Source organism: Drosophila novamexicana, unplaced genomic scaffold (genome assembly GCF_003285875.2).
Source record: "Drosophila novamexicana strain 15010-1031.04,08,12 unplaced genomic scaffold, DnovRS2.1 tig00001292-arrow-arrow-pilon, whole genome shotgun sequence".
NCBI classification, from domain to species: Eukaryota; Metazoa; Arthropoda; class Insecta; order Diptera; family Drosophilidae; genus Drosophila; species Drosophila novamexicana.
Window position 1 is genome coordinate 610,723 of NW_020824848.1, and position 16,778 is coordinate 627,500.

Below are 16,778 nucleotides of genomic sequence, written 5' to 3' on the forward strand. Positions count from 1 at the left end.
TCGCAATCATTCAAAGCGCCACTTGTGAATTCTTATGCAACGGCTGAGAGTTTTCGACGGCGGTTTTGTTGGCTGAACTGAAGCATGAACAACCAATGACACATTTTAATATAATATAAACGATGTTTTATGACAATCAATTTGTTACAATTCAATAGACACAACCAACATGTGTGTGCGTGTGTGCCTGAGTGTGTGTGCGCGCATGTGCTCTCATTTATGTGATTATTTGATTTGTGTGTGTTTGACGTTGACATTCAGCGACTATATGGAATTCGAGACCGACCCGGACCACGACCCGTCTCCGTTTCCGACTCTCTGGTCACATAACGAATTTTATGAACTAGAAAGCATCATTAATTTAATACGCATACGCACAGGGATACGCATAGTCAACGTTAGTTATGGCCATTGTAATGTAAATACGCGACATGCAATCATAAATAAACATTCGACACAAAAACACAATAAATGTCAGAAAGTTTCGCCATTATCCATTCGCCAGTTAATGCCAGCTCGTCCTGCGTGCTGTGTCCTGCGACCTCGACGACAGCGTCTTGCAAGCCATACAGCGCTTTATTATTTTAATGATTTCTCAGCGCCGTTGTGTCCATATCAACATCAGCCCCGGAACTCGACAGTTCTGGCCACCATTCGGTTACATTGGCATTGTGCTTACATTTATAATTCAATTCGCCCGCTCGCTACCAGCGACAGCGACAGCTCCAGTTCTTGTTCCTCTTCCAGCTGCAGTCTGATTCTTTCGGTTTACCCTTGCCGAAAGTATTATAATTTTCTCCCAAAATGTGTAACACATTGATTCCATAGTTGCAATAGAACTATTAGCTTTTGATTTGTAAGATATTCAAATCCAGCTCGCCCATTTCAAGCTCCTGTCCGCGCCTAGGGTTCAACTCGTGCACCCAGCCTTTTGGTTCAAGTGTGACTTAGTTGGTTCAAACCCAACTCTGCAATTACAAGCTTTTCGACTCTCCTAATTTATGAGCCTTAATGTAAGCCCAATATTAAAGTTCGGGAGTTCGTGCCTCGCCTTGAGGTTCCCTTATTGCACCCAGCTTCTGGTTCAAGCGTGAGTTGGTGGTCAAAACGGAAAGTCGCTGGCTCAAAACCAGTCGCAATTTTCAATTTGTATATTAATTAATGTCGTTTGTAAAGTTAAAGCCGGAATTATAAGCTTGCAGTCTTGCATAAAACATAGATAGATATAGACATATAAACATATCCCACGTCAACTTTAAGTCCCTCTGCAAGGGTATCTCATATTCGGCAGTCCAGGGCAAAATCGTGGTTTCTTGTTCCTTTCACTCGCCGCTTATTATTTTACATGTCGTTCGCTGGCTCACTATAATTTATTAGCAATTTGCATAATTTTCTTTTATTAAGCAGTTGCCGTTGCCTTTTCATTGTGCCAACTTTTTGATTTAAGCGGGCAGCTCCCTCCCTTGTCATCGCCCTCGTCATCAACTCTTTGGGCAATGTTATGCAAATGTCGCTCGTAATACCCATAGGGTCTGGTAGTTTACGGCATTACACAGCCCCCCTCCCTGCCCCATCACTCGACTTAAGACATTTGTAGCTTATTATTGTCGGCTGTCAAAATTATGAATAAATATGTTATGCATGTAAACATATTTGTGAGGATCTTGAATCAAGGTCCACTTTGAGGAGGCAGCACAATTGCATTAGCCCGAACTGAATTTAACTTCTAGCCATTTTCAAGCTAGATTTAACAGGACTTTAATTGAATCGCAAACTAAATTTTAATACGCAAAAAGGATGTGTTTGACTTAACTTTGCGTAGCATAAACAATTAAAATTTAATTTAAAAACTTTGGCTCAAAAAATAGCTAAAATACACACAGAAGGTAAAAGCAGACGGGCTACAGATAGCTCATTAAGAGACCACATGCTTGATGGGGCGTGGCTGGAGGAAGGCGGGGTGGAGTGGGCGAGGGGCATGACCGCATCATTACGCAATCTTTATAGCTAGTTTGGGGCAGAAAGAGATGCAGCAGCTGCTTTGTAGTCGCATGTTTAAGCGTAACTAAATGGAAACTATTTAAAATACAATTTACTGCAAATCAATCGGGCGGCTGCTTGTAATTAGATAGCAGACAGAATGAGAGGGAGAAAGAGAGAGAGGAAGAGAGATTGAGAGAGAGAGGGAGAAGGAGAGAGAGATGTATGCACATGCCACGCTTAAGTGATTTTGTTAGCCAACCCAAAACTGCGGCTAGGACTCTTCCTCAGACTCCGACTCAGCCTCAGACTCAGACTCCGACTCAGACTCAGACTCAGACTCAGACTCAGACTCAAACTCTGTCTAAGACTTAGACTCAGTCTCTGTCTTAGACTGAGCCTCAGCCTCTGTTATAGACTCCAAATCAGTCTCAGTCTGCGGCAGATCTGTTTATTTGTTTTTGTCTGTTGGTCTCCACTGTTTGACTTGAAGGTATTAGAAACTAATTTGTCGAGCACAAAGTGCGGGGGGGTAGGGAAGCAAAGCTAACAGGATACAAACAGCAATTGTTTGGCTGTCTATCTAACTCAGAAGCTTTAGCTGGGCACCAGACACACATCAGGCTGTGGGGCTTTGGCCCGTTGTCACACACACACAGATACACAAGTAAAAAATCCAAAGGCCAAAAGCAAATCCTTGGCAAGAACAAAGCACAGACAAGGACTAAATCATATGCTTCTCTGTCCCAAAAAAAGGACTCATCTCGTTTTTAAGTCGCTTGCGGCTTAAAATTTCTTAAATGTTGCATTGTCTTTGCCACTGTGGTGGCAGGGAGTGCGAGACGGGGAGGGGGGGGGGGCCCGAGGGGGGATAGCTATAACAACGGACAGCACATGCCAAGTTTTTATGGATTAACTAAACAAGCTCATGAGTAAATATTTTCAAGCATATTTTGGCAAACTTTACAATAAAGTTGACCCCCTCTCTCTCTCGCTCTCTTTGCCAACATTTGGGTTTCAGGCCAGAACAATTTGGCGTTGAAAATTTTGAGCTACGCACTGCAAAATTTGCCACACACAAACAGAAACACGCACACACACACACACACACACACACAGATAGTCTGCAAGAAATTCACACAAATATTTGCACGAATTTGTTGTCAAAATAAGCAAAAATATGCGCACGTAGCGCAATGTTTGGGTACATTTAAGGTCGAAAAATACTCGAACTAGCTGAAAATTTATCACACAAAATACTTTGTCAAGAGTATTATTAATTTTGGATCAAATGTGACACGGACAGAAGACATCTTTGACCGGACAAAAATACATTTTACTATAAAGCGAACTTGAAGGCAAAATAGTTGCCCACGCAACAAATGACCCAAATTGAAAAATATATTGCTTTCAAAATAGTTTAAGACATGGTTAAAACTATAATAATTATAGGGAGAAAGAGAGAAAGAGGCCCTTTTCAATTTATCGTTTTCTTTTTGGTTTGCAGCTCCGATCCCAACATTTGCCTAGGCAAAATCTATTCAGCATCCGATTACATTGTCATACAGCACATTGAGAAGTTGTTACATGTTTAGAAGAGCATTTAGTTATGGGTAGCCCGAACATAAATATTTGTTAACAAGTAAGAGGTTCTAGTCGGGAGCTCCCGACTAGGGGATACCCTGAACCCTCTTCTTCCAACATCAAATGCATATATATTTTCTATTTTAAAAGCTATATGTCAAGTTTGGTGACTCTAGCTCTCATTGTTTACCAAAATTGCCCAAAAACAGGATATCGATAAAGATTTTGATCGATTGCTTGGAAACGGAGAACGTTATCGATTATCGGAAACAAACTCGATCTGCGCAGGCCCTAGGAGCACCTACATCTAAAATTTCACACATACGGACGGTCGGACGGTCGGACGGACAGACAGATCGACTCGGCTATTGGTGCTGATCAAGAATATATATACTTTATGGGGTCAGAAATGCTTCCTTCTGCCTGTTACATACATTTGGATTTTGCACAAATACAATATACCCTTATACCCATTTTTAATGGGTTCAGGGTATAATAACAATTTCTTGGCCAGTCTCTTGATAGAGACGCACAGTGGCTGTCGTATGGCTGCGATCTATGGTAATTCCTCGACGCATTTGATAATTTTGAAAACAAGGCAAAGAGCGGCCAGTTGAATAAATTGCTGGACGAGGAGCTGCTCGAGTTATTTGCAGTGCATTTGCATTGGTGATTATTGACATTGAAAGCAAATATAAATACAGTCGGCAGTTTCCAGCTTATAGGCCAGAAATTCTCCTTTTTATTGGAATGTGCATTGTTTTATTTTTTTTATATGTTTTATGCATAATGAAAAACTGCATTGCAGTTGGAAAATTTGTATTATTAATGCCATTGTGAGGCGGGCGCACTTTTCATTATGGGCATTAAATTGTTTGCTGGAAAATACCTTTTGTTAATTTAAATTAAATTAAATTTTTTTTCCATATCGCACTTTTCCAAAAGCTAATTTATGATTGCTCAATGCGGCATGTAATTCCATACAAAAGCCCATAATGATGGACCATTTGTGTGTGTGTGTGTGTGAATGACTGTTTATCAAATAATTTCATATCGCTTTATTTTTAATGCGCTGTACAGAATGCGAGAAAGAGTATATAGTCGTAGGATGTTGTAGCCAGAAACTTGAAATGTGAAATTAAAATATACTCCAGACAGAGTTTTTTACTAACTTTTATCGATATTACCTTCTTTTGTATATAATATCGATAAGTATCATTGCTGAGACACGGTTTTTAAGGCATATCTCGTAGATATCTCTTTCCAAAATTGAAATAATCGTCAATTTTTAATTGCAAAAAGATGGTGCTTAAAAGGGTGAAGTTAATCAACACTGAATTCCAATACACAGTGTTGGTAAACACAGGAAGAAGGTCTTTATGAAGAATGAAGATGGCATCAGAGTAACTGTCAGTCGGGCACGGCCGACTAGAGCTCTCTTCCTGGTTTTATATAATTTCAGGTATTATTAACCAACCATTATACAAATTTGTTATTTATGTTAATCAACTCAAATTAGAGATAAACTGTTTGAGTTTATGGCTTACACTAAAGAGTGCACGCATGTGTGTACATATAAATGCCGTCAGGCTTCAACCGGCATAAGGGAACATATCAAAGCAACTAGCGAAAGACAGAGCTCCTTATGCCCGATGCAAGCCAATTAGCGGCAGGGAATTAGGTGCTCATTAGGCGTTCGCCAAGTACGCAAAGTTCAGCCCGGATCGGGCTGTGCTGGAAGTGGGCGTGGGCAACGCATATCTACGCATAATAAAATCCACACAAATTAGCCCAGCGCTGCGTCGGCGACAAACTTGGCCAACTGGCGGAACGTCGTAAACAAAATGCTAAATGCGCTCGACATGCACAAATGTCGCTGCGAGCAGTCGCCGTATTATTCGAAGGCTACCCTTGGCCGGATCCGGGCAGACTTTGACTTTGGTCGCACGACGATTAATCGTCGTTGCAAATTGTTGGCACGTTTTCAATTGACAGTAGTGTGCGCCACGACAATGGCCCCGGCTCGGTCGAGCCAACCCCTAATTTGCACAACAGAATCCCTTGGCCCGCGCCCAGCTCAACCCAGCCCAGCCCAACCCGATCCCACCCCACTTCAGTTTGCTGCTGTTGCGTGTAAATCACACGGCATTTGCTGCTGACTCCTGTTGCATCTTTTACGTGCGCTCCTGGCTTCTGTTGCCTCGTTGATCCTGCGGCCAGGATGCGCAGCCAGCAGCCGGCAGGCTGCTCAGCCCTGGCGGCTCACGTGTGACAGCCTGTTTTAAAAATGCCGCCCCTGTCGTTTATTTGGGTGTAATTTTTCAAGTCGCGACGTCTTTTACAGTTGGCCATTAATCACGTGGGCAAAATGCGACTCAACATGCAGAACACAAATACAAAATAAAGTGCAAAAGAATGCTAAAGTTTTGCCATCAACATTGTCCGTCTGCTTCTTTAATTATACTCTATTCAAGTGCTGATCACACCGAAAAACAGGCGAATTCGACACGCGAGTGTGTAGAGTATATAACTTATGTTGATTAAGTTCTTCAATTATTTTGACTGTTAGAGTTGTCATAATGTCGAGTTATCGATAAGAATCGATAACAGAATAATCTCTATCGACACGTGCCTCGGTCAATAGAGTTGCCGTACTTTGCAATGAATGAGGTCTTAATCAGATCTGTAGTTGAATCTGTTTGGTTTCTTGTCGAGGTCAATATTTAAGTTGTTTTCAACAAATTTATTGAATAAATCGACTAATAGACCTTCATTAATTTTTCTTCTCTCTAAGAACATTTCGTATGCTTCTGCTAACAAAAGAGTTTAGATAAGTGGTCGACGTATTGAACCAAATATTCGAAGAAATCGATTAAATGAGTTTCTTATAAGTTCTTTGTTTTGAATTTGAAACCAACTTATATTAATTTTTCTTCTGTTTAAGAGTAATTTGTAAGCCTTTGTTAATGTGAATTTACACTAATTTTTCTTCCTTCTAAGAGCATTTCGTATGCCTCTGGTTTTAATACGATACGCAAAACATTTAAAAAAATAGATTTTCAAAAAAGTTGTTCGTTTTCGATTTGTTAACCGACTTATTTTCTTCTGGCTGAGAGGCAGGCTTTTGAAGAGCATTCGAAAAGCGACTTTCCCGTTTCTCTTAAAACTAATCTTAAAGCTCTCCGGGAATTGGGCTGGTTGTCTGGCAGCATGACACAGCGCCATCGCATTATGCCTGCCAATAAGCCGCTGCTCGTTGACTTTGTTAATAATGATGTTGATGTTGCCGTTGTAATCGTTGTTACACCCACCTTCCGTACCGGCCCATAAACTGTCTGTTTTTAGCATTGAGGTCACGTGACTGGCGTGCCACACTCCGACCCCGAAGGCGGGCGCATTACAGCCCTTTGTTTAGCCGAATGACAAACTAAACTAAATGCAATTTGATGCGTGTCATGCACATCCGAGGCTCTTTGCTGAAAATGCGTGGTAATCATTATTTGTGACAATTGATGAGCTGAATCAATTTTTTTTTTGCTCCTTGTTCTGGCTCCCTTTGGCTGTCAAATGGAATTGCAACAATTTTCTAAGGCAGCCCAACGGCTGACAGTTAATAAATATTTGTCACGCATGGCTTTGGACGCACTGCAGCGGCACGCCGTATTCCCCGTTCCCCGTTTTCCGTAGCCATCGTCGTCCGTAACACCTGCAAAGTCCGGCTGCGAGCGGCAAATTGCAGTCCGGGAGCTTAGGCACGTGACAGCAGGTCGAGTTTAGCTCAACTGTGCGGTGGGCTGTGCCATTCCCACGGCTTGTCACCGGACTAAGCACAACACTCACATACACTTACACTCACACGCACACACACTGGCAGAGATATATGCCATTGTGCACTCACCACACACACATAGCCCCAAACCACAGTCACAGAATTGGTCAAAGTTGAATGCCTTGTAAATGGTAAATAGGATACCGCAACACACCGACAGCATTTGACCATTAATCAAATTTCCAATTAATTTGCCACAATTAATTGCAGCGATAATTGAGCCCTATAGGTGGGCGGGTTGAGTTGAAAATAAAAATCTCTTTAATTCAACTTATACACAAATATTTAAGTTTTACTGCGATCTTCCATTTTAAATAGTTCTGTTAACCTTATCAGATATAAACCGATTTTCTGAATGATTGATGGCATTGTGGTCAGAGGTTTTAGTTTACATTGATTCTGCATCCGAAATAAATTAGTTTTGTGAATTTAAATTGTTTGTATTATTCTTTGCAACAAATATCATATTCTGCCCCTTTTTCACTTTAGAAGGCTTTAAAGTATTAAATCGATTGTGGGCGAGAAAATATGATAAAACAATTAAGAGGTTCTAGTCGATTGCTCCCGACGACATGCACAACGCGCTCGTTTGAAGTATTAAAGATACATTTAAAAAAAAAAAACATTTCCCTTTGCAGGGTTCGAACTCGCAACAGACCGCATTACTTGCTGACGACACTAATCAACAGCCACACCGGCAAAAAAAAAAAAAAAAATAGTTTTTCCGGTAGGGCTCCAACATCTGAGATAGGCAATTTTCGGGAAAAAATTATGGCAACGAGCAAGTAATGGGGATGGGAAATTTTAAACTAAGTGCCAAATCTACCTAGAAGTGGGAAATTCGACTTATTTAAGGGCACCAAACTATGGATAGAAAGTCTTTCTTTATGATAATCGGATGAGATTTGACCGAGTTATGGGGGTTGTAAATTTTGACCCATGTCTATATACGAAACTTGGGGTAAGATTTGGACATGAATTTCGACTAAAAATCGGTGTTCAGATTTTAATGCCAGATTCATCTAGAGGTAAAACCATGAAGAAAAATACAAATATCGTGAAAATCGGATGAGATTTGACCGAGTTGTGGGGGTTGTAAATTTTGACCCATGTCTATATACGAAACTTGGGGTAAGATTTGGACATGAATTTCGACTAAAAAATCGGTGTTCAGATTTTAATGCCAGAATTTTCTATAAGGAAAACCATGAAGAAAAATACAAATATTGTGAAAATCGGATGATATTTGACCGAGTTATGGGGATTGTAAGATTTGACCCATGCCTATATACGAATCTTGGGGTAAGATTTGGACATGAATTTCGACTAAAAAATCGGTGTTCAGATTTTAATGCCAGAGTTTTCTATAAGGAAAACCATGAAGAAAAATACAAATATCGTGAAAATCGGATGAGAATTGACCGAGTTATGGGGGTTGTAAATTTTGACCCATGTCTATATACGAAACTTGGGGTAAGTTTTGGACATGAATTTCGACTAAAAAATCGGTGTTCAGATTTTAATGCCCGAATTTTCTATAAGGAAAACCATGAAGAAAAATACAAATCTCGTGAAAATCGGATGAGATTTGACCGAGTTATGGGGGTTGTAAATTTTGACCCATGTCTATATACGAAACTTGGGGTAAGATTTGGACATGAATTTCGACTAAAAAATCGGTGTTCAGATTTTAATGCCAGATTCATCTAGAGGTAAAACCATGAAGAAAAATACAAATCTCGTGAAAATCGGATGAGATTTGGCCGAGTTATGGGGGTTGTAAATTTTGACCCATGTCTATATACGAAACTTGGGGTAAGATTTGGACATGAATTTCGACTAAAAAATCGGTGTTCAGATTTTAATGCCAGATTCATCTAGAGGTAAAACCATGAAGAAAAATACAAATCTCGTGAAAATCGGATGAGATTTGACCGAGTTATGGGGGTTGTAAATTTTGACCCATGTCTATATACGAAACTTGGGGTAAGATTTGGACATGAATTTCGACTAAAAAATCGGTGTTCAGATTTTAATGCCAGATTCATCTAGAGGTAAAACCATGAAGAAAAATACAAATCTCGTGAAAATCGGATGAGATTTGACCGAGTTGTGGGGGTTGTAAATTTTGACCCATGTCTATATACGAAACTTGGGGTAAGTTTTGGACATGAATTTCGACTAAAAAATCGGTGTTCAGATTTTAATGCCCGAATTTTCTATAAGGAAAACCATGAAGAAAAATACAAATCTCGTGAAAATCGGATGAGATTTGACCGAGTTATGGGGGTTGTAAATTTTGACCCATGTCTATATACGAAACTTGGGGTAAGACTTGGACATGAATTTCGACTAAAAAATCGGTGTTCAGATTTTAATGCCAGATTCATCTAGAGGTAAAACCATGAAGAAAAATACAAATCTCGTGAAAATCGGATGAGATTTGACCGAGTTATGGGGGTTGTAAATTTTGACCCATGTCTATATACGAAACTTGGGGTAAGATTTGGACATGAATTTCGACTAAAAAATCGGTGTTCAGATTTTAATGCCAGATTCATCTAGAGGCAAAACCATGAAGAAAAATACAAATATCGTGAAAATCGGATGAGATTTGACCGAGTTGTGGGGGTTGTAAATTTTGACCCATGTCTATATACGAAACTTGGGGTAAGATTTGGACATGAATTTCGACTAAAAAATCGGTGTTCAGATTTTAATGCCAGAATTTTCTATAAGGAAAACCATTAAGAAAAATACAAATATCGTGAAAATCGGATGAGATTTGACCGAGTTGTGGGGGTTGTAAATTTTGACCCATGTCTATATACGAAACTTGGGGTAAGATTTGGACATGAATTTCGACTAAAAAATCGGTGTTCAGATTTTAATGCCAGAGTTTTCTATAAGGAAAACCATGAAGAAAAATACAAATATCGTGAAAATCGGATGAGAATTGACCGAGTTATGGGGGTTGTAAATTTTGACCCATGTCTATATACGAAACTTGGGGTAAGTTTTGGACATGAATTTCGACTAAAAAATCGGTGTTCAGATTTTAATGCCCGAATTTTCTATAAGGAAAACCATGAAGAAAAATACAAATATCGTGAAAATCGGATGAGAATTGACCGAGTTATGGGGGTTGTAAATTTTGACCCATGTCTATATACGAAACTTGGGGTAAGATTTGGACATGAATTTCGACTAAAAAATCGGTGTTCAGATTTTAATGCCAGATTCATCTAGAGGTAAAACCATGAAGAAAAATACAAATCTCGTGAAAATCGGATGAGATTTGACCGAGTTATGGGGGTTGTAAATTTTGACCCATGTCTATATACGAAACTTGGGGTAAGATTTGGACATGAATTTCGACTAAAAAATCGGTGTTCAGATTTTAATGCCAGAATTTTCTATAAGGAAAACCATTAAGAAAAAAACAAATCTCGTGAAAATCAGATGAGATTTGACCGAGTTATGGGGGTTGTAAATTTTGACCCATGTCTATATACGAATCTTGGGGTAAGATTTGGACATGAATTTCGACTAAAAAATCGGTGTTCAGATTTTAATGCCAGAATTTTCTATAAGGAAAACCATTAAGAAAAATACAAATCTCGTGAATATCGGATGAGATTTGACCGAGTTGTGGGGGTTGTAAATTTTGACCCATGTCTATATACGAAACTTGGGGTAAGATTTGGACATGAATTTCGACTAAAAAATCGGTGTTCAGATTTTAATGCCAGATTCATCTAGAGGCAAAACCATGAAGAAAAATACAAATATCGTGAAAATCGGATGAGATTTGACCGAGTTGTGGGGGTTGTAAATTTTGACCCATGTCTATATACGAAACTTGGGGTAAGATTTGGACATGAATTTCGACTAAAAAATCGGTGTTCAGATTTTAATGCCAGAATTTTCTATAAGGAAAACCATTAAGAAAAAAACAAATCTCGTGAAAATCAGATGAGATTTGACCGAGTTATGGGGGTTGTAAATTTTGACCCATGTCTATATACGAATCTTGGGGTAAGATTTGGACATGAATTTCGACTAAAAAATCGGTGTTCAGATTTTAATGCCAGATTCATCTAGAGGTAAAACCATGAAGAAAAATACAAATCTCGTGAAAATCGGATGAGATTTGACCGAGTTATGGGGGTTGTAAGTTATGACCCATGTCTATATACGAATCCTAGGGGTAAGATTTGGACATGAATTTCGACTAAAAAATCGGTGTTCAGATTTTAATGCCAGAATTTTCTATAAGGAAAACCATTAAGAAAAATACAAATCTCGTGAATATCGGATGAGATTTGACCGAGTTATGGGGTTGTAAATTTTGACCCATGTCTATATACGAAACTTGGGGTAAGATTTAGACATGAATTTCGACTAAAAAATCGGTGTTCAGATTTTAATGCCAGATTATTCTAGAAGGAAAACCATTAAGAAAAATACAAATCTCGTGAAAATCTGATGAGATTTGACCGAGTTATGGGGGTTGTAAATTTTGACCCATGTCTATATACGAATCTTGGGGTAAGATTTGGACATGAATTTCGACTAAAAAATCGGTGTTCAGATTTTAATGCCAGATTCATCTAGAGGTAAAACCATGAAGAAAAATACAAATCTCGTGAAAATCGAATGAGATTTGACCGAGTTATGGGGGTTGTAAGTTATGACCCATGTCTATATACGAATCCTAGGGGTAAGATTTGGACATGAATTTCGACTAAAAAATCGGTGTTCAGATTTTAATGCCAGAATTTTCTATAAGGAAAACCATTAAGAAAAATACAAATCTCGTGAATATCGGATGAGATTTGACCGAGTTATGGGGTTGTAAATTTTGACCCATGTCTATATACGAAACTTGGGGTAAGATTTAGACATGAATTTCGACTAAAAAATCGGTGTTCAGATTTTAATGCCAGATTATTCTAGAAGGAAAACCATTAAGAAAAATACAAATCTCGTGAAAATCTGATGAGATTTGACCGAGTTATGGGGGTTGTAAATTTTGACCCATTTCTATTTAGGATATTTGAGGGCTTATAAAATGTTAGAAGATTGTTTCAGTTCAGTTTTTTATAGTTAACAGAATGCTTCAGCTAAACATTTTTTCCAATTCCATTTTAATTTTTTCCCAAGACTTAAACGACTTTGATGGCTGATTGCATTTTTAATAAGCATTCATTCTCCATTTGAACTTGTTTAACTACTTATGTGTAGTCAATATTTTGGCTCACCACTTTCCGCTAGTTTTGGCGGATTCTCCGTCAAGTTGCGCAACACTGTCGGTAATTGCACACGCTGCAAGGGATGGCTTGCGTTTGGCTTATTATTATTATTATATTTATTATTGAGAACATATAATCAGGTTGAATGACGAGGGCGAGTACGTTGCGCGCCAGTGTGTTGGGATAATAAATACACAGAGAGCCAGGCAGGAGGAGGGGCTGAAGGGGGGGGGGGGGGGCAAAGAGCAGCTGTTGGTCCCGGCTTAAAATGGTTGGCATCGGTAACAGGAGCGCAGTGGCAGGACGTGTACGTGTATCCTTCATAGAGTCGGAGTTCTCGTATATGTTGTGCTTTATTAAAAAATGTGCGCTATTCAAGAAATGCTGCCCAGGTTACCTGCAGCTGGAGCAGTTGCCTGGTTGCAGTCTACACAAGTATCAAATATTATTGAAAGGAACGGGGTTTGATGGAGTGTCAGCTCCAGCTCCAGCTCCAGCTCCGTGGCTGACACCGTCGCCATCAAAGCGCTTCTCGGCAGCTGCTGTTAGTCTAACTCCGATAACCACATTTGCAAGCCAGCCAGCCGTAGTCGGAGCTGGAGGTGGAGCTGGAGCTGGAGTTTGGGTGTTCGGTTGGGTTGCGCTGGCAACGAACGTTGTTTGTCCGGGCTGTTGCCATTGCCTTCGATTCAAGTTTGTTTATAAACATTTCACGTATATCAGAGAGCGAGCCGGCCACACAAATGTCCGTGCTGTAAACTTTTATTATTAGAGTTTTATTTTTTTATATTTCAACGTGTATTTTGTCTGGCGAACAATGTCAGAAAAAACAGTATAGGACCCCGCCCCAGCAATAAAAGCAACAAGAGCAACATTTTTTGGTTTATTTCTTTGTTTCCCATTAAACTACAACAAAACAAAAAAACGTTGCAAACGTGCCGCCCCCGACATGACCTCCAAGAAGATCGCGCCCGAACGGCGCCCCTTCTGCGATCCCCGCCTGGCCGATGCCAAGTTTCGCAGGCATCGAATGTTGCACCTGAAAGACCCTGCCGTCGAGATTGTGAAGAAAGGCGGCAAACGGCCAATCAACGATTGCCCCTTTTACAATATGCAATACGGATTCGATGAGCTGCCCCTCGATCCGATCAAGGACTTTCTACAGGAGAAAATCTGTAAGTATTTTGTTGCAGACAGCAAAAAGGGGACAGGCAATTCGGTTCTCCGAATATCGGATTACACATGCAGAAAATGATATATGTGTAAATTGTCCGACAGTTGAGCTCATGAGGAGAATATCTGGAAATCATAAGAGTTTTTCATATAAAAAGTCTATGCTCGGAGCTGGTCGACTTGGGATAGATAACTGTCATGTCTTCTCTTCCATTGATATTGATCCGTCTCTTTGTTGCGACTTGCTTTAAATTCAAATTAATTTTAAATCAACTCTTTTTTATTAGCCCACTTGCAAAACGATACGATTGTTGGCCGCTGCAATCGGGAGTTTGACTTTCACAAGTACGATCTGGTAAATGTGAAGGCACAGTACAGGGAATGCGACGATGACAGTCTGCAGGAGCTGGAACTGGAGGACATTGTGATGCCCGAACAGTTTGAAATGCTGCGCGATGCCAAACATCATGAGTACAATTTTGATTCAACGGGTGAGTAAGGGCCAAAACAATACAACAAATAACAAATTGCCTAACAACATTTAATAAAATTCAATAAGCAGCTGTAATAACAGCATGCGAAAAGTTTACCACAGAAACATAACACTTAATACTTTATTAAATGTGAAAAACATGCACACAGCACAGACCACACCCACGACCACGCCCACGCCCATGCCCATTCCTAATTTTGGCTGCCTCCGCGGCAGCTCGTTGGAAAATTGCTCACCTGCATACATAAAAATTTCAAACATTATCCTTTAAACATAAAATTTTATAACCAAAAAAACCAAAAAACAAATGCGTATGACATTTATTTGAATATCCTTTGGGAATGTCCTCCCAAATGCGAGAACTGCCGCACGGCAACCATGGACCTTGTAACATGTTTATCATAGTATTTTATTTAACATTTACATGGAATATATTTTGCATCTACTCTCAACTGAGTGAAGTACGCTCTTTCAATCAATTAGTTGACATGTTGAAAACTGTGTAACTAAAATTAATTTTAATTAACTTTCTCAAATTTTAAATTAGATTGTTAGCCAAATATTTGCTGTGCCTTTGACAGTATTTTCTGTCAATGCTTTACTGGAAGTGTGTACATAAGTCGCATATGATTAATTTTATACCCAAAACCCATTGAAAAGGGCCTAATATGGGTATAATGGTTTCTTATATACCTATGCAACAGGCAGAGGGAAATATCTTCGAGCCAATAAAAGAGATATAGATATAGATCAGGATGATGATCTAACTGTGAACGTCTTTACATATAACTGTCCATCTGGCCGTCCGTCTGACTCTCCGCCTGGCTGTCCATTTGATTGAACTATTTGCTCTCGGAACTTTCAAAATCTACTTAAAATCCGAAATATTGCTTTCGTTTCTACAAACTTTGGAATGCCAAAGATCTAAAAAGAGATCGGACTCTAATTACCGAAGTTATTCAAGAGTATATATCCCATTCTGTGGAGCTTAGAATCCTATTGCTTAGGCGATATGTTAGGGAGAATGTTAGAAAGTCTTCACAGGCAGCTCGGCGCTGGGTTTATGGTATCTTCTAGTCGGGTATTCCCCACTGAAACACTCCTACTTGTATTTTTTTTTTTTTGATAATTTTAACTTGTTCGGCAAAAGGGTGACTTTGTCGTTGCTCTGTGATAAAAATGTTTCATTTTACGTATAGTTTTTTAATATTTAATATCAGCATGGATAGATGTAAATGCAAACAGAGCGCTCGGTGAGGGAGGGGGAGTGGGGGTGGTGGTGGGGGGCAGTTGGCCGGGTCGGTATGCGACTCAAACATGCAGCTGTATAATATGAGGTATAAAAGCATGTTGTCGATAAACATTAGCATAAAAATGTGACAAACATCATGATAGCAAATGGAATAGCTCCGGGGGGCATTGAAGAGCTGGGGGAGGTCATGAGCAGCGGGGAGAGGGGTAGGTAGGGACGAGGTCCATTGGCAAAATTACAGATGGACAAACAGTATTCGCCGGCAGCAGGAATGAAAATTAATTTGAGTTTAATCATTTTAAAAGCGAACTTTGGCTGCGCCATGTGACTTTTATTTAAAACAATTTTCATTTGTGTTGCCTTTGAGCGAGCGCAACAAAAAAATGCGATAAAAAAGAATAACAAGAAAATCAAATATATGAAATACACACACACACACAGAGAGACATGTTGATTGCACACATATCAAGTTATGTGCAAATATTAAATGCCATTTTCATTTTCATTTTTCCGCATTTGTTGAACTGTTTTTGCTTGCAGCTTGTAATCAATTTCCCTGGATTGACAAATGGATGGCCGGCGGTAATAAATAAATCCTTATATTTACATAGCGACAGTATTATTAAAAATTTGACACACACACGCACAGGGGTACCCAGCGAGCAGGAAATTTTTGAAATGACCAACAAGCTGCTGGACATTTACTGCCAGAGACGCGTCCGGATCTTCTACTTTGACTGCGGCACACGCTCCTCGCTCTGGTCCAACCAACTGCGCAAGCAGTACGGCACGCCCTCGGAGCTGATCGGTGCCTATAATACGCCAACGGCGCGGCATTTGCGGGTGACGACGCTGCAAAAAAAGACCAAGAAAGCCCCATTCAAGGCGGGCGATCATTATGCCCTGCGAACGCCACAAGGTGGGGGGAGGGGGGGTCTCAATTCTCCGAAATTAGTTCAATTTTAATACCCTTTGCCAAATTGCACAGAATGCCGCAATGAGCTGATGCGCGTGGGCAAGCTGATTGACAAGATGATTGATCCAGTTTTGAAGGAGGCGCAGTTCAATACAGAGCACGGCCTGCTTAAATATACAAAGGAAGACGTATGCGCTCAAGAGGACAGAGAGTACCGCCAAAAGGTAAAAATCACCTTTAAAGGGTATTTTAATTTATGAGGACATATCTCTGAGCCTATTTAATATAAATGTTCT

General features: G+C 39.8%; 1 protein-coding gene across 2 annotated transcripts in view; it reads left to right on the forward strand.

Moving 5' to 3' along the window:
* The first annotated feature begins 13,511 nt into the window (after nt 1-13,511).
* The window catches only part of LOC115766921 (dynein heavy chain 3, axonemal), a 44,932-nt gene continuing 41,665 nt past the window's right edge, over nt 13,512-16,778 (forward strand). For both annotated transcript variants that reach the window (XM_030711005.1, XM_030711006.1), the window contains exons 1-5: nt 13,512-13,823; nt 14,109-14,312; nt 16,107-16,148; nt 16,216-16,485; nt 16,555-16,706. In XM_030711005.1, the coding sequence (XP_030566865.1) occupies nt 13,598-13,823; nt 14,109-14,312; nt 16,107-16,148; nt 16,216-16,485; nt 16,555-16,706 (894 nt within the window). In that variant the 5' untranslated portion in view covers nt 13,512-13,597. The remainder of the gene's footprint in view (nt 13,824-14,108; nt 14,313-16,106; nt 16,149-16,215; nt 16,486-16,554; nt 16,707-16,778) is intronic.